Here is a 19,483-nt window from a genome sequence, read left to right as displayed (position 1 = left end):
GTAGAAAGCATTTCAGAGTCAAGGAATCATGGTGAATGTGAGCAAGAAATTTCAATGCAGTGTGATGAAGGCCACCAACTCACCGTCCCTTCTCTCATCCACACATCCCTTTACACATGGAACCCACCATCCTACTAGTGTGTCTGGAATTGGTGGGTTCTTGGTCTCACTGACTTCAAGAATGAAGCCACGGACCCTCACGGTGAGTGTTACAGTTCTTAAAGACGGTGTGTCTGGAGTTTGTTCCTTCTGATGTTTGGACATGTTTGGAGTTTCTTCCTTCTGGTGGGTTTGTGGTCTCACTGGCTTCAGGAGTGAAGCTGCAGACCTTCGCGGTGAGTGTTACAGCTCTTAAGGTGGCACGTCTGGAGTTGTTTGTTCCTCCTGTCCGGAGCTGTTCATTCCTCCTGGTGGGTTCGTGGTCTCGCTGGCCTCAGGAGTGAAGCTGCAGACCTTCACGGTGAGTGTTAAAGAGCCACGTGCAACCCGGGTTCCCGCCTGCGCCTTTCCCTCCACACCTCCCGGCAAGCAGAGGGAGCTGGCTCAGGCCTCGGCCAGCCCAGAGAGGGGCTCCCACAGTGCCATGCTGGGCTGAAGGGCTCCTCAAGCACCACCAGAGTAGACGCCGAGGCAGAGGAGGCGCCGAGAGCGAGGGCTGCTAGCATGTTGTCACCTCTCACTAGGACATCTGGAGAAGGTTCCTTAGGACACATCTTTCTCTGCCTGAGAATAGTTGGCAATGGTGAGATGAAGAGGCTGCTATATGGGCCCAGGAAGGCACCTGAGGCAGAGGTGTCTAATAAGATCCAACAAGTGAGCACATCAGGATGCCAGGCCCAGATGCAGAGGCTGGGAACCCACCAGAATGTGGAGCAGGATACCATGACTGTGAGCTGGATTCAGAGCTTCAAGTTCAGAAGGAGTCCAGTTGGGGTGAGAATGTGGGTGGAACGTTTTCTGAGCAGTGGTGCCAGGAAATCGCACTTGGGTGCAACCCAACATTCCTTCAAGCAGAGACTGATATTAAATATTTATCTTGTGCTTCAAGTACCAGAGTAGTACAATGAACAAAACAGGGCTGCAGTGAACTCGCTGAAGATCTTTCCATCCACAAGAATGAAAGTAATAATGCAAAATGGGAATCCCAGCCAGTCAGCACGAGGGGAGTTGGTGGGGAAAAGATGGGCTCTTCAAAGTTGGGTTATGAAAGTCAGACGATGATTTCCAACTGAGGAGACAGCTGGAGGCATGTCAGAGTCAAGGAATCACGGCGTATGTGAACAAGGCATTTGGATGCAGCATGATGAAGGCCACTGACTCACATTCCTCCTCATGTCCACATGATCATTTACACATAAGAACCTGGCCCCATGCTGGGACATCTGGAGAAGGTTCTGTAGGGGACACCTAACTCGGCCTGAGAAAGTTTGGCCTCCATGAGATGAGGGAGTGCTAACCAGAGCCGGATGAGAGGAGAAAGTAAGAAAGGACCCCATAAAAACACTACAGTACAAGGAACTCTATATATTCAAGGGGAAACAGAAACAACCTAGAGGTCTCAGTGAGATCTTATGTGATGGAGGCTAAGCTACATGGTGTAACAAGAAGGGCTTGGTGCAGGAGTTGGTGCAGTTTCCAGGTTTCTTAGAAGGTGCCCGGTGGCTAAGCCCACCCACGTGCACAAGAACTGAGACCTGGGCAATGTAGGGGTAGCAGGGAGCCAGCATGGGGCATACCTCGGGTGGGAGTAAAGGGGCCGATGGAGGCAAGGGTTGGGCTTCTCACAGAAATAATGATCACAGAAAAGAAATGCCTGCCATGTGTTTGAGAACATGCCACTGAACAAATATCTGTATGATTTTTCTATCAACAGGAACAAATCTGCAATTCATTATCACCCTCTTTTTTTTTTTTTGCCTATTTTGATATCTTTCTACCTTTTTATCAAGGCCAGTTGTAAAACAAGCAATCGATCTGATTTATTGGCGTTACGCTTTTTATGCAACAGAGATTGACAGGCAAAATTCTCAGAAGAAAACATTAGCCAGGCTGACCTCTCCTCAGCTTCCTTTATGAAGTATTACATTTTATGTTAATTCTTCATACGGAGAACTGAAAGCTGGTATTAGAGCACAAATACTGCCTTTGGCATCGAAGTTTTCAAAAAGTTACCATATGTTAATTGAAGGTAAGTTTCGGGTATTAAATACTCTTTAATAAACTCAGTATTTAATACATAATAAATGCAAATCATTATAAAACCTTACACAACTAGGAAGCTATTAAGAAGCCAGGGAATGAGCAATTAGGATGCCACAATGTTTCTCCATGACCACTGTGGAATATTTGTGATGAGCAGTTTTTGACTGAATTTGGATGGCAGAGTGCAGAGTACTCTTAAGTACACTTAAGCCTCCTTAAATTATCTGTACACCAATATATTTGATGTTGCAAATTTAAAAAATCCTTACGGAATGGTTTAAACAGTAAAAAAGTACCTATTAATGAAGTGAAAAGAATTCCTTCTTGATTTTTTCATGGATTACATCCAAGGAGGAGGAATTGCAGCTGGCCACTAGAGGGAGCCTCATTCACAGATCTTATGGAATCAAGTTTAGGAAGACCAAGTGTCATCACGTTTAGGCTTCCTGGGCACTTTGACACCATACAGGCTTCTTGTGAGGAGGAGGTAGGCACCAATTTATTTGCAGCCTTGAAATCTTCCTTTTGTGGTACCATGAAGTCAAAAGGGACTTCCTAGCATGTGGCCTGTGGAGGCCAGGGTCCTGGGAAGCTCCAGGGATGAGAGGGCAGGAGGAGCTGTGGATGTCACCTTGACAGCTTACTGGGGCCTCAGGCTGGCCACAGGAGGGAACAAGAGCTACGGCAGGAGCAGCAGGGCATGGGATTCCAGCGAGGCTGAAAGGGAGGCATCATAGGGGAGCAATGCTTTCCCACAGACTCAGCACGGTTGTTCCTGAGATATTTTTTTCTGCCCCCAGCTCTATGTTTCTTTAATATAACAACTCAGACAGTAGAAAGAAAAAAAGTCAGCTTGATACCCTAAATATACTGCATGCCCCCATATCCAAGACCAGATTCCCTGGGATAGAAAATGATAAATATGGCTAGTTAGGCACAATGATCTGAACTGACTTAAATAGAACTAGGTTGGGATTTCCAATGGAACCACCAATGATGGTTCTTATTTTGAAAACCTGAGAAATGGACTTCAGGAGATTTATGGGGGTAAGGAAAAGAGCAGGGGAGCCTGTGTGCCTTTCCACCCGAGGGATGATTCTGGGAACATAGAAAACCAGGCTTCTTTCTACAATAAGCATTTTCAAACTTTGTCAAATAGTCCCATCAGGGCCTTTCAGAGCGGATTCAAATTAACCAAGGGTCCTCGCTCCTCTATACAATCCACAATGTCTTCAGGGGACTTCAGAACCGAGATGCTATGTGTGCATTTGGGTGAAGCAGAAACCACAGTCCCATTTTTGGAAGAGCTTTCAATACAATTAGAAACATCTAAACTATTATACAGTAAACAAAATCCACACAAGTTTGCAACGGTATAAGGCACAGAGGGCAAAGTGCTTACTGTCGACTGCAGAAAGGCAGAGACAAGGTTTGGAATCTTAACCAGCCTTGGCCAAAGGCTTTCAGCACGTCGGACTGGAATGCAATGGACAGTTTGGGGGTCAGGACTGCCACTTTTCAGAGCTTTTGAAGGGGGGACGAGGATTCTAAGAGGCCACTATTGCGCTGTCCTGATGTTGTTGCTAGCAGTAGTAGTGTGTTTTATGAAAAGCAAAATAACATTGCAATAAAGCCACAGATGCAAACTGTAAACCCATGCAGAATAAGAAAAAATTCTTTCATAGAAGCCACAATAGTCCTGAGAGGTAACAGACAGACCACAAACCTCAGGAGGCTTCCTTGGTGGTGTCATCTAAATGGGTTTGTCACAGTCTAACTGGCAGAAGAAATCATGATTTTGACAATGTGAAAATATCTAGACTATAGTCTATAACTGCAGAACTCACATAAAATGCATACATTGAAAAATATTTTAAAGAACATTTCTATTTATTTTTTATAATAGGTTATTAATTATCATGTTAAATTTTTTATTTAAAAAAAAATCTCTGAAGCTTCTCTTGAGAATGCCCATGACCTCTGTTGAGAAGCTCAGAGTGGCCTCTCTGTCCCAGCTCATCTCCACTGAACAAAACAAAATAGTGGCTTCTCTTCAGGGCCTTCTATCCCATTGTTTGCTTCCTTAGGATGCTCTCATAGACCGATGGCCAGCTAGCAACACTTGCTTTAGACTTCCAATTTTAGATGTAATCTGTATATCCAGAACCAGCATTTAAACCTGATTAGCTTAAATTAAACCTAATAAAAGATATTTTAATATATGCTTTCTTCAACTACTCCAACATTCTATAGCTTGAAAGTGACTGTAGCAATGTATTAGGTTTACTTTTTTTTTTTTTTTTTTTAAATTTTACTTTAAGTTCTGGGATACATGTCCTGAACGTGCAGGTTTGTTACATAGGTATGTGTGTGCCATGGTGGTTTGCTGCACCTATGAACCCATCATCTAGGTTTTAGGCCCCACGTGCATTAAGTATTTGTCCTAATGCTACTATCCCTCCCCTTTTCCCCTACCCCCCCAACAGGCCCCGGTGTGTGATGTTCCCCTCCCTGTGTCCATGTGTTCAACTCCCACTTATGAGTGAGGACAGGCAGTGCTTGGTTTTCTGTTCCTGTGTTAGTTTTAATTCTCCTGGACACTGAAAGTCTCGTATTATACTTGCATTTGCTGCTATAAATACTCTGAAAAGTTAGAGGAAATGATAAAAATATATTGACAGAACCAAATAGCAAGAATGCAATCTTCTGATGTGACATCGAACGTTTCAAATCATCTTTGTATTTGTGTCTTGGTTGTGCGTGAGCTGTTCCAGTCTGTATTCTTGCCTATAGACCTGAAGGGTGCATGTTTCCTTAACTGGGATCTGGAGTTCTTGAAGTGGTAAAGCAATAAGCTCCTTGTTTCTGAAAGTTTTAGGTAAGAAATCAGCTTTCATGAAATGAGCATACTTTTCAAAGAAGCGCCACATTTGAATACCTACCAGAAGCTGTCCAGCAAAGCAGACGAAGAGGATGAAGGCCAGCAAGAGAAACGCAGCCCCAAAGGAGATGCCCAGGACGGACGTTCTACCAGGAAACAAAAAGTAGCAAGTCAGGGTGGAGATCATTTCTATCATTCTGGAAAGCTACCAGTAATACTTTTGGGTTAATGAGGACTTTATTAAATTCAGACTGCAATCCTCTCTAAATTTTTGAGAAATAAAAATGGAGCTAAAATACCACACACATGTTCATAGAAAAGGGTCTACACAGCGATGGCCAATCAACTTACTCTGACTCAATAAAACTGCCTCATAAGCATCAGTTCTTTATGGAGGATAAAGAATCTTTTTAAATGACTCGCCCATGTGTCTGGCAGTTTCATGTGGTACTTGGCCACATCCCCCATCTCGGTGGCCTCTTCACTGCCAGTGAGATCCTGGCAGCTGCTGCCTTAAGGACAGCCTCACACCTTGATAGCCTGGAAGTCCTCAAGTTCCACCCTTGTTCCTGTTGACCCAGGAGACACTGAGTCCTCCCCCCGCCCCCGCTAACCTCATGCAACCAGATTCAACCTATTTTGTTCAACACAGATGCAGCAAAATGTGTAGCAAGGCTTTTTACACGCTTGAGTGCACCAATGAACTCAAAAGCATCCCATGATCATGTGAAAAACACACCTACCGAGTTGCGAATTCTGCTACTGACAGATTACAGGTTTATTTATAAGAATTGTATACATATCCAAAGGTCCTTTAAATAATTAAATAATTCAAAGCCTTTTAAAGCTGAGTTTAATGCCAGGATAGAAGTTACAGAGGTATAAAAAGGACTGAAGCACAGTGAATCATCAAAGATGAGATGTAAATGGAACATCCAAAGAGAGGTTGGATGGTGTGTGAGACCAAAATGGAACCTCATGCCAATGAGGTTGGCTAGAGACAGTGAAGAAACAGAGGATTTGGCTAAGAAGAGGAGTAACATCCAGAAACGACGACGTATGGGACAGAAGAACCAGATATAAGACAGCCACAAGCTGACATCATCCTGCAAGTGCACTCCTGTGAGCCCCACAGAAAGAGAAACAAATTAAGCAGTTAGTGCCCTGAGTAAAGCCCCTGATGCTGTCATGATGAGAAGCTGTCCTCAACTCTCTATCTCAGATACCTACTCTATTAAGAGAGATGACTACAGGGACACACATCAAACAACATCTACAAAAACTCGAGTTCAAACCAACAATTGGACCTGACCCAATCAATAACTTTTGGGCAATGAGTCATGTCCCGGACATGATTCACAATGCTTTCAAACACCTGGCCTGATAATAATATTTGTTCAGATTTTATGAGTGATGATAAGACTCTGCGGGAGGGTGTGTATATACCAAGTACACCTAGATTGTTGACTAGTCTGATGGGCCAGGCTCATGCTAGGCTGTTCTAACACAAAGATGAGTAAGATGTGATCCTGCAGCAGCGGGAGGAGTGCCAGCTCACATCTCAGAGCTATGGAGGGTGCTTGCCATTATCCTCATGACTAAAGGCGACCACAGTGATTCATCTGCTGAGCTTTGATTTGCTATCTTCTCTTCTGTTTTTACGAAGGAGCTCTGACAGGTTTTTTTCTTTTTTCTTTTTGGACACTGTGCTCTCCTAGCTTTTTCTTGGTGTCAAGGTAATGCCATATTCATAAGGCTGAGTATAGAAACAACATTTCGTCTTTTTTTTTAGACCCCAAACTGTTTAAATACTGAATGAATGATATCTTCTTGAAGGTGTGATAAAACTCAAGTATGAAATTATCTGTGATGATGATGGTGATGATGATGATAATGATGATGGTGATGGTAATGATGACGGTGATGATGATGACATAGGTGATATGGTGATTGTGACAAGGATGGTGATGGTGATGATGGTGATGACGGTAATGATGGTGATGGGTGATGGTGATGATGATGATGACAATGAGGATGGTGATGATGGTGATGATGATAGGGATGGTGATGGTGGTGATGATGGTGATGGTGATGATGATGATGATAATGAGTGATGTTGATGATGGTGATGATGATGGTGATGGTAATGATGGTGATGGATGATGGTGATGGTGATGATGATGATGATAATGAGGGATGGTGATGGTGATGATGGTGATGACGGTGATAGGGACAGTTATGGGGATAATGGTGGTGGTGATGGTAGTGCTCGTGGTGTTGGTGCTACATTCTAACATCTATAGAGTATTCACTATGTGCCAAGTGCTATGTATATATGTACATATATAGTTCACTTTATTCTCACAATAATCCTATATGGTAGTTAGTATTATTACCTCATTTTGCCAGAGAAACTGATACACAAGGAAGTTGAGGAACTTGTGTAAAGTTATAGCTCTATTAAGTGATGTTGTTGGCGTTTATGTCTACCCAATTCTATTCCCGATCCAGGTTCTGTTTTAGAAATAGACATGTCACATTTCTGCCATGTTTATTGGTTCTGTTTCTTGAGTCAATTTTGATAATTTTCCTAGAAAATTATCTTTTTCATTTAGATTTTCAAATGTAAAATATTCTATGTAATATTTTCTTATAATTTAAAAACTCTCCATATTTGTAATTTCTTATGCTTAATGCCATTTTCTTTAGATCAGATTTGTGAGGTTTTGCATGTTTTGTTGATCTTCTCAAAGAATAAGTTCTTGGTTTATTATTAAGGTCTGCTTTTCCTTTCTATATTAATTAGTTTCTGATTCAACTTTTAAAAATTCCTTTCTTCCCCCTTACTTAAACTTATATACTTTATTTTGGATTGTCATTTATCAGAAAATCTTTTGTATCTTCTAATAAGTGCATTTAAGGACATAAATATTCTCCTAGTTACAGCTTTTGCCAAATCCCACAGTCTTTAATTCATAGCTACTCATTATCACTCTTTTCTAAAAAGCCTATAATTTCAATTTCCATTTTCTTTCAATACTAAAAGTAACTCAGAAGTCTGAATTTTAAATTCCACAAGAATATTATTTTTGGTTCGTTCTTGTTATTTCTAATTTCATTTGATTTTATCGGAGATTGTGGCCTCTATTATTTCACTTTGACAATTTATTTTTCTTCTGGAATGGGATAAATATGCTCAACTTCTATGTCTTATGAAATTTTGAAAATTATATGTAATTTTTATGCTGGTAACAAAGTGTTTCTCTAAATGTAACTATTCAAGGAACCTTATGAGTTAGTCAAATCCCTAATGGGCTGGCTTACTTGATCTGTCAATGTTAGAATATATTAACATTTCCAACGAGGAGTGTAGGTTTGTCCATGTATTTAAACATTTTAACACTTTCTGCTTTATTTATTTCAAAGAGATTTTGAAGTGCATAAATATTTATGACTGTTAAATTTTTGGTGCCTGAATCATAATAAAAATCTTTCTTTTAATGCTGAATACCTTTCATTTGAATTCTTTATTGTCAGGAATTTATATTATCAATATTTCCTTTATTCTATAAGCTGTTTCCTGGAATAGCTATTCTATATCCTTTATTTCCAACCTTTCTCATTTTGCTTCAGCTAGATCTCCTACACATGGTGTAGATGTGGCCTTTGCTTTGTAGCCCCAATCTTTTAGCCTTTTTCCATGAATAAGACATTTTTATCCATTCACAAATACAAAATTTGTTAATATTTGACCAATTCTTTCTATCTTATTTTCTTAAAATGTTGGGTAGAATTCACACACAAATAATCTGGGTATGAAGTTTCCTTTGTGGGAAAAATTTTTAAAACAAATTCAATAAATGTAATAGATACATGCACAGTTAAATTTTCTATTATGTTTCAGTTTTTGGTAAATGGTCTTTTCAAGAAACTCATTTTATCTGAATTGTAAATCTGTTTGGTTTCAAGTAATTTATGGCATTTCATATCTATCCTGTTAATATCTGTAGAATCTGTAGTGAGTCCTCTTTTTTCCCTTAAATTGTTAGTTTGGATGCTTTGTGATTTTCTCCCTGTTTTCCTTTCTTGATCAGTCTTGCTAGTGGTTTAGGAATTTTCAAAGTCTTTTTCAAAGAGCCATATTTTGGCTTTACTAATTTTCACTACTGATGGTTTTCTATTTTATTGATTTCTTCTTGTTAGTATTTATTCCTTTCTAATTGCTTGATTCTAAATTGCTCATCTTTTTCTGCTTCCCAAGATGGAAATTTGGACAACTGATTTTTAACTCTTTCCTCTTTTCTAATTTTAAAGCATTTTAAAGCTACAAATTCCCCCCTAAATTGCTGCTTTAATTGCAATCCCACACATTTTGATACATTACATTTTGATATTTAAACATCTTTGCATTTCTCTTGTATTTCTTATTTGACTCCTGGGTTAGAAGCATAGAGTTTAACACTAAAATATTTGGGGATATTTTAAAATATTCTATTGTTAATGATTTCTAATTTGATTTTAGTGTGGTTAGACATCAGACTATATGATTTTTTGTCTTCATATTTATTTCTGTATTTTCAAATTTGTGGAGATGCTTTTATGGCCTAGCATAAGTAATATCTTTGTAACAGGTTAATGTTCCATGTGCACTTTAAGTAAACAAGTATTTTTCAATTCAGTTTAGTAGTTTATGAAACATCAATTAGTTTTAGGAAGTTGATAATGTTGTTCAGACCTCCTATATATTCCTATTGGTATAATAATAAGAACTAGAAAAGGGATACTAAATATCTAATTATGTCATAGATTTGTCTCATTTTTTCTTGGATTTTGTCAGATATGCATAAGATGCTTTTATGGTCTACTGTAGGTTAAGTGCTTTCATATCTGTATTTTATAGATCTGTTATTAGGTATAAGCAAGCTTTATGATTTTATGTCTCCTGGTGAAATGACCTTTTTATCATTACTCACTATCTATATTTATCTCTGTTAATATTTCTTGCCTTCATAACTACTTTGTCTGATATTAATGTATGTATAGTAGTTTCCTTGTGCTTATTGTTTACATCAGATATGTTTTTCATCCTTTCACTTTCAAGCTACCTAATTTTTGTATTTAAAGTGCACCTCTTGTAGAGAGAATGTGGCTTGGTCATACTTTCCTTTGGAGTGTTTAGTCCTTTCACATTTAATAATGTTTGAATTTAATCTTACCCGTTGGTTATCTATTGTTAATTTTCCCCATTGGTTTTATTTGTATAGTGTGGTCTGTTACATTTGTTGCTACTATTTCAAACCTGCCATTTTACTATCTGCTTTATATTTGTCTCATTTACTTTTGTTTTTCTGTTCTTCCATTATTGTCATTTTATTAATTATTTTAAAGTGTTTTTCATTTCCTCTTGGCATTTTAGCTGTACTTTTATTTTTAATGACTGCCCAAGATTAATACATCTTTTCTTAAATGAAAGATAAATATATTGTCTTTTATACTCTCATACAGTAAGCATGTCTAATACCCTCCATTCCTTCCTTAGATTCATGTTTTCTTCTCACATCATATCACTTTAGCTGAGGAACTTCCATTAGCATATCTTGGAGGTTTGCTGGTGATGAGTGTTTTTCATCTCAACTTTGAAAAGGAATATTTGAATTGAATGTTTAATTCAGGGTTAATCATGCTCCTATCAGTGGTTTAAAAATGTTCAAGTGTTTTTTGCTCTCCATAATTTGTGATAAGAAGGCAGCCATTCATTCTGTCATTGATCCCTTGTAAGAATTGTGGGGTTTTTTTGTGTGTGTGTGGGTACATTTAATGTTTTTCTTTCTTTTTTTCTTTGGTTTCCAGAAGTGTGACTATAATATGCCACATGTGGTTTCCTTCATATTTATCATGCTTGATGTTCATAGAGATTCTTGCCTTTGGAGATTGATGGATTTTAACAAATTTAGGAAAACTTGTCACTAAGTGTCTTGGTAATTTCTTTCCTTTCAAGTATGTCTCTGTCCGTCTAGTAAAGACTTCATTTCACAGACTCTTTGTCAAATGTTTCTAGCTAGTTTGGCTGATGAGAGCTGGTGGGAAACTGGGAGGCAAGGGAAAGAAAGAGATTGGGTATATTTCTCCTTCTTACTCTCTACTTGGCAGTCATTTTCTGGATGGCCTGCAACTCCTACATTTCAAATTTCCAGATCCTTGTCAGACAACTTTACCTTCGTCTAGCTCTAGCTTTGCATGGTTCTAGCATCTGCAAGAAGGCCCAGGAGCCTGGGTTTCTGCTAACAACACCTCTATCCTGTTTCCTTACAAGTCTAGAGGTGGTAGGAAGTTTCTTCTGTTGCTATACCATGGCTACTATACTCTCCCCTGTTTGGTTTATCAGCTTTTCTGTTATTCTGTAAATACTTCTTTTTATTAAATTCCCATTCTGAAACACCTAAGGCAATTTGTTTTCTTTATTGGAGCCTAATCCATTAACTAGATAAAGCTTTCTCTGGGTACTATAATATCATTAATAGTTAGGTAGAAACCTAGGGAAGAACTGTAACAGTGACTTCTCTAAATTCCTTCCTTTTTCTTTTGAAAACAGCAAAACAAAGTTGTTGCTGGAAGTATTTAGCATTAGAAGTATTGAGAAATATATATATATATCTTGGGTTATGCCATACTCTAATTTTTTTATACATGGAACAAGGGATTATGGAATTATATTGGCCTTCAATTAAACACATATCAATTGATTTAGAGACAATTATGTGTTAATCTACTAACAAATCATAAGGTTTATTTTGTGAATCAGAGTTTAAATAATGGATTCTTGTACTACAATGAATTATATAGGCCTTTGTTTCCTAAAATGCATTTCAATGTTTCTTTTTTTTGAATAATTATTCACTATGAAGAGAGTTGACAGAGACATTCTAAAGTAAGGTCAAATAGACCTGAAAAACAATACGTGTATTAAAATGTGACTCCTCCTATTTTATAATAATATGCTGGACACTGTGAAGAGCATCCCAGAAGAGTTGTTAACATTTTTTTGTGAATGTATCTGATGACCACTACTTACTCCTTCCTCAAATGTCAAAATCTATTAAGAGCTGATAAAGGAATACAGTGTTACTAATACAGCTTACTATCTGTTTTTTATTTGCTGTAAGGTATAATATGCCCATTTAAGCAGGGATAATCATTCTTAAAAGTATGTTGTGACACACAAAACTGACTAAAGAAGAAATGAAAAATATAAATAGGCTTACGTATAAAAAGTAAAGAGATTAACTTGGTAATTTAAAAAAATCTACTTACAAAGAAAAATTCATGTGCAGATGGCCTCACTGGTAAATTTTCCCAAACTTTCATTTAATTTTTAAATTTTTTTGAGACAGAGTCTTGCTCTGTCACCCAAGCTGGAGTGCAGTGGTGCAGTCACAGCTCACTGCAGCCTCTACTTCCTGGGCTGCAGCCATCCTCCTGCCTCAGCCTACCAAGTAGCTGGGACCAACAGGTCTGTGCTACCACGCCTGGCCAATTTTTGTATTTTTGGTAGAGACGGGGTTTTGCCCCTTTGCCCAGGGGTGTTGCCATGTTGTCCAGGCTGATCTCGAACTCTTGAACTCAAGCAATGTACCTGCCTCTGCCTCTCAAAGTGCTGGGATTACAGGTGTGAGCTACCATGCCTGGCCCAAAACTTTGAAAGAAGAAGTAATATCCATTTTTTACAAACTCTTCCATCAAATGGAAGGGAAGGGAACAGGTCTTAACTCGTTCTGAGACCAGTATCACCCTGATACCAATACCAAAGACATCACAAAAAAGTAGAAATCAGTATCTCTTATGAATATGGATACAAAACTCCATAACAAAATATTAGTCAATTGAATCCAGCCACAAGTAAAAAGGTTTACATACCAATACCAAGTGGGGTTTACCCAAGAAATGTAAGGTTGCTTTAATATCTGAATATCAGTCAACCTATCAATAGATCACATTAATAGAATAGAAGAAAAAACACATTATCATCTCAATAGCTGCAGAAAATGGATTTGACAAAATCCAACACTATTTCACAATGAAAACACTCAACAAACTATTACTAAAATGGAATTTCCTTATCTTGATAAAAGGTCACCCTGAGAAACTCACAACTAACATCATACTTAGTGGTGAAAGGCTGAATGCTTTTCTCCTGAGATTGAATAAGAAAGGATGTGTGCTGTGGCTACTTCTATTTAACTTTGTACTGGAGGTTTTAACCAGGGAAATTGGGCAGGAAAATAATATAAAAGGCATCAGATTGTAAAAGAAGAAGTAAAATGATCTTCATTTGTAGGTGATATGGTCTTGCATATAGAATAGTATGTGACAACCTGAGATTCAGACTTGGGGTGGCTCAAACTCTCACCAATATGCTCAACTTCAGGCTGTTCAGTATTCTAGTCTATGGCATACTGACATTTATGTTCAGATGGACCTCTCTTCCATCTGAGTTCTTATGGGCTTAATGCTTCTGCCCCCCAAAATCTATCTGTTGAATTCCTAACCCCCAATGTGATGGCATTAGGGAAATGGGGCCTTTGGGAGGTGACTGGGTCATGAAGGTGGAGACCTCATGAATGGCATTAGTGCCCTTATGAGAATTGGCTGCAGAACTAGCTATTTCTTTCTGCCATGTGAGGATACAAGAAGACAGTAGTCTGCAATCTGAAAGACAGCCCTCACCCGAACCCACCCATGCTGGCACCCTGATGTCAGACTTTGGCTTCTGGAACCATGGCTTCTAAATTCCTATTGCTCCTAAGCTACACAGTCTGTGGTCCTTTGTTAGAGAAGTCCAAAGGACTAAGACACCAGGGAACAACAAATACTGTGAGACAAAGTAATGGTTGGTCAAACGCTCTTAATTATAACCATTTATCCTGCCTGTTCTGTCAAAAGCATGTTCAGGTCCATTAAGTATACAAAGATGTTGGTGTAACTTAATCTATTTTAATTCACATCCCAGTTGCAAAACTGCTTCTTTTTAACCCTGGAGCATAACTTATTACGTATGTACTGAAAAGCAAACTTGAGTCTTCCCTGTCATGAGGCAAGAAAAATTACTTTTAGTGTTCATTTTTGACTTTGGTGCTTTACTCAAGTGCATTCTTATGGAATATGGAAGAGGCTGATTCTGGACAAGGTCCTCTTTCCTTTCTGCTTTTTTCCCCCAGTCAATGAATTGCTTAAAGGTGGCCTGACAGGGGTGAGAAACACATTTATTGATGAGAGAAACCCAGTGGAGACACACATTCCACTCAAAAAGCCTATGAAATGTATTAATTACAAGCCATCTCTCTGGGTAAATAATGATGTCTTTGGCATTCTATTGAATGTCATGACTTTCACGGCCTCTCTCCTGGTTGACTTCACTTCCCTTACTTCTTCCCTAAAGCAAGCCTCTCATCAGCTCTCCACTCACATCTGTTGTGTGGGATTCAGTCAGGATGATAAGAACCAAAGGAAGCAAACTTTTCTTTTAATTATAAGTTAGCATGAAATAAAAATTCCTCCTTTTTAAAAGATAGAACTTCAAAATGAAAGGGAATTCGGTAAAAAAGAAAAGAAGAAAGAAAGAAGCAAAAGTTGAAAGGAGGAAATGGAATTTAAATATTCATCACCATTATAGTAGCCTTTCTCTGATGAGAGGACTTTAGCTTTGAGATGTTCTGGACACTTGAAGGTTCTGAGATGTAGGAAAGAAAAAAGAGATGATCTTTGGCCAAGTAAGAAGAGTTCTACCTTTACAGCAATGATAAGGGCTGAAGATCTGAATTTTCAGACACACTGTATTCCCCAGAAAGTGCAGAGTCATCTCTTCCTATACCCTCTACTTGGGGGAGCTCATCCCATCTCTTGGATTTAAATAATCCATAGGTGCAGGTTTTTCAGATTGTGTCTCCACCCAGCTCTATAGAATCTATAGCAGCTACAGAGGGTTTCACGGGAGGTTCTATAAATTCTGTAGGTCACATACTCCCTTCTGTGTGAAACCCCAGCACCTGATGTGTAGCAGACACATGTATCTCATGTCCAGAACAGAGCCCTTGAGTTTGCTCTCCCTCCCCAACCTGTACCTGCCCCAGGATTCTCTCTTTGTCAATGGCAACAGTTTTTCCAACTGTTCAGGACAAAATTAAACAAAATTAAAACCCCTGCAAAACTTATTTTCTCATACTCCTTATATCTAATCCAGCAGTAAGACTTGTCTATATCATTCTGTACAACCTATGCCAGGATTTGAACGCATTTTATCACCTCTAGTATTGAGTATTGAAATAAGTAATGAAACTGATATTAGAGATCTAAGTAGAAATAATGATTCTAAGATACTTAACATTATAATTTGGTTTATTAATATCTCTTAAGTAAAACATCATTATTCTTAATTTTTCTTAGGCTAATGAGACACATGTTATTTACCTCAATTGTGCTAGAAAAAAAATTCATCCTTGTTTTAACAATAGTCCTCATGACCGGTAAACATAATCCATTTAGTTTGGCAGATAATATGAATGAAACTACTTAAAAACAGAAAAAGCAATTCATGCTTGATCATTTTTGGTCTTCGAAGGTAGCTCACATTTTTGATAAAGTTATACTACAGGGCAGACAGAGTGAGAGAGCAACTCCAAAAAGAGCAGTCAACCAATAATTTAATTTTATCTATTCAAATTCTGAGACTACAGCCAGATTGAATGATTATAGGCTGAATAAGGATGATGTTGGGCTCCCCTTCAGGGAAACACCTCCCTTTACTGGTCCTTTCCAGGTAACAAATTTCTCCATTATTAGTTATTCATTCATTCACTCACTCATTTAATTATTTCTTTCCCTTTTCCAAAAACACGAGGCAATTTACCACAAAAAAAGCTAAACAAATGAAACAAAGCAAAAGTATAATTAACGAGTTAAGAAAAAAAGTAAAGATAGGTCAGCAGAAGTGAGAAGCACCATTATTCTAGCAAAAAATGCTTCATAAAATACAACAAAATGGTTTCTTTTTTTTTGTTTGTTTTTTGAGACGGAGTCTCGCTTTGTCGCCCAGGCTGGAGTTCAGTGGCCGGATCTCAGCTCACTGCAAGCTCCGCCTCCCAGGTTCACCCATTCTCCTGCCTCAGCCTCCCAAGTAGCTGGGACTACAGGCGCCCACCACCTCGCCCGACTAGTTTTTTTTGTATTTTTTAGTAGAGACGGGGTTTCACCGTGTTCGCCAGGATGGTCTGGATCTCCTGACCTCGTGATCCGCCCGCCTCGGCCTCCCAAAGTGCTGGGGATTACAAAATGGTTTCTTTAAATAGATGAGATAATAGGCAAGAAAGAGAGATTCCTAGTACACAGAAGGTATTCAAATGCAGATCGCTGAGAGGGGCGATGCTAAAGGCCCAGGAGAAACCAGGGGCTAATACCTGTTCTTGGTGTAAGACTGATGTCTACCCAAGGAAGGTGATGCTCTCAGGCATTTGATTAACATGAAATTAGAACTGAGCTCTTGAATAAAGGCAGGGGCCCTGAAGGGCTGTCCCACCAAGAAACAAGAAACAGGAAAACTCTCCACCAGTCTGGTAATTTTTAGGGAAGATAACCATCTGACTGGGGCCATGAAGAGAAGGTCAGTTTCAAAAATTGGGATCACCAGTCTTGCTCCATGCCAGTAGGTGTTGACCCAAATTCACATGACCTCCTTAGTGCAGGAACCTTAGTCTAAGGATTTAATAAAATATTGTGACTTGAATTGGTGAATCCCAGAGATACCTGGCAAAGATACACTGAAATCTATCCCATAGTGATGCCATTACAACTCAGAACATACAAGACTACCATGGACCCAAATCCTTGCTGTTGATAAATATATACACAAAATTACAGACAATACAAGGACAGACTTAAATGGCAGAATCACATGTTGATCAATCCTAAGGAACACAGTAAAATAAGTGATATTTCCACCAGGCGCAGTGATTCACACCTATAATCCCAACACTTTGGGAGGCCAAGGCAGGCGGATTGCTTGAGGCTAGAAGTTTGAGACCAGCCTGGCCAACACGGTGAAACTCCGTCTCTACTAAAAATATAAAAATTAGCCCGGCTCAGTGGCAGGTGCCTGTAATCCCAGCTACTTGGGAGGCTGAGGCAGGAGAACTGCTTGAACCCGGGAGGCAGAGGTTGCAGTGAGCCAAGATGGTGCCACCACACTTCAGCCTGGGTGACAGAGCAGAACTCTGTCTCAAAATAATAAAGAAAAAGAAATAAAATAAGTGATCTTTCCATATAACATGTTTACAACCTGCAATAGACCAGTCGTGGTGGCTCACGCCTGTAATCCCAGTACTTTGGGAGGCCAAGGTAGGCGGATTCTTGAGGTGAGGAGTTCGAGACCAGCCTGACAAATATGGTAAAACCCCGTCTCTACTAAAAATACAAAAATCAGCTGGGCGTGGTGTTGGGCGCCTGTAATCCGAGGTACTTGGGAGGCTGAGACAGGAGAACTGCTTGAACCCAGGAGGAGGAGGTTGCAGTGAGCCGAGATTGTGCCACTACACTCTAGCCTGGGTGACAGAGCGAGACTCTGTCTCAAAAAAAAAATATATATATACACACACACACATAGGCAAAATATAAAATTATATATACAAAAAGGTTAGGTTTTAAGAACAACACAGACTTCTTAGACATGAAAAAAAAATCACAAATATTATAATCTCAATGTTGGGTGAAGAATTTATCAGAATGCAGCCCAAAGAAATAAAAAAGTGGAAACTGGGAGGAAACATGACAAAACCTGGAGCCCAGGATGAGAACAAAATATGCAGCTACAAGAACTCCAGAGGAAAGAATAGACAATCAAGACAATCAACAGCAATATGTACGAGATAGAGGCAGAGAATTTTGCAGAACTGAGCAGAGATACGTGTCTTCAGATCGAAAAATCACACTTAGTCACTTAGGTAGGTGAAAACAAAAACACTTATGGAAACAGTATGGTGGATATACCGTCACCCCACCCCTAAGCAAAAAAGATACCTAAAAGCACTCAGAGCGGGAAGACATACCCCCCAGAAAGGAACGTAATGAGACTGACAGAAATACTTCATTAACAAAAATAGAAGATGTAATGCCACAGAGTAATGTCATCATAAGTCTGAGGGAAAACAAAAGTTAACCTATAATTTTATTCCCAGTTAAACTATTATTCAAGAACTGTGAAATAAAGTAGATAAAGAAATTTTAATATAACCAAAAAAGGCAGCTATTGTTACTCATAGACCCCCCTCCAAAAACCCTAACAACTCATAGACATCACCAAAAAAAGAAATAAATAAATTTGAAGAAACGAATAATTTTTAAAAAGCATTGATGAGCAAATTAATTGGTAAAGAATGTGGCAGATTTAAATAAATATTGACTATAATTACAGCCAGGGCTAAAAATCCTAGGAAATAATTATATTGAAGAGAGGTTATGAATAACTTTAGAATGTATTTCATTAAGCATAAATGTTAAAATTCAATTCACAATTGCCAAGACATGGAACCAACGCAAGCATTCATCAACCAATGAATGGATAAATGAAATGTAGTGTACATACACGATGGAAAATTACTCTGCCACAAAAATAAAAAAAAAATATCTTTTGCAGCAACTTGGTTGGAACTGGAAGCCATTATTCTAAGTGAAATAACTCAGGAATGGAAAACCAAATACTGTATGTTCTCACTTATAAGTGGTAGTTAAGCTATGGGTACGTAAAGGCACACAGCATGATACAATGGATTATGGAGACTCCAAAGGGGGAAGGGTAGGAGGAGTGAGGGATAGACAACTACATATTAGGTACAATGTATACTACTTGGGTGATGAATGCACTGAAATCTCAGACTTCACCACTCTACAATTCATCCATGTAACAAAAACCACTTCTATCCCAAAAGATATTGACAAAAAATATATAATATTAAAAACATGTAAATATCAAATACATATTATAAACAATAATTATATATTTTTATTCTTTAACTTAAATAATATATATTGAAATTTTAATGATAATCATTAAAAGAAAAATATAAATGATGTATATTCTCTAAACTTTAATAGTAATCTTTAATGAAAAAAATACATAGACTTCCTAACCAGTAAAAGAAATAAAAGAATAAACAGGCCTCTCTGCCTATGGAGTAGCCATTCTTTTATTTCTTTACTTTCTAATAAAGTTGCTTTTAATTTACCATTAATAAAAGGAATAAAAGAACTTGATCAATCCATTAGAAATCAGAAAAAAGAGAATAAAGGACCAAAGAAAAGCAAGGTAAATAAAACACAAAATAAAATGGTAGAAGTGGGTCCACTCACACCAAT

General features: G+C 38.4%; 1 protein-coding gene and 1 long non-coding RNA gene across 8 annotated transcripts in view; one reads left to right on the top strand and one right to left on the bottom strand.

Annotated features, from left to right (window-relative positions):
* Positions 1-19,483, bottom strand: part of ADCY2 (adenylate cyclase 2) — a 424,606-nt gene that overhangs the window by 77,535 nt on the left and 327,588 nt on the right. For all 7 annotated transcript variants that reach the window (XM_009208133.3, XM_021939226.2, XM_021939228.2 and 4 more), the window contains one exon: positions 5,145-5,229. In XM_009208133.3, coding sequence (XP_009206397.3) covers positions 5,145-5,229 — 85 coding nt within the window. The remainder of the gene's footprint in view (positions 1-5,144; positions 5,230-19,483) is intronic.
* The window catches only part of LOC116274869, a 41,932-nt gene that overhangs the window by 1,463 nt on the left and 20,986 nt on the right, over positions 1-19,483 (top strand). The gene's annotated exons all lie outside the window — the stretch shown is intronic.

The sequence above is a fragment of the Papio anubis genome, chromosome 5 (assembly GCF_008728515.1).
Source record: "Papio anubis isolate 15944 chromosome 5, Panubis1.0, whole genome shotgun sequence".
Lineage (NCBI taxonomy): Eukaryota > Metazoa > Chordata > Mammalia > Primates > Cercopithecidae > Papio > Papio anubis.
The sequence above is the reverse complement of the archived record's forward strand: the minus strand, read 5'-3'. Positions and strand labels throughout refer to the sequence as shown.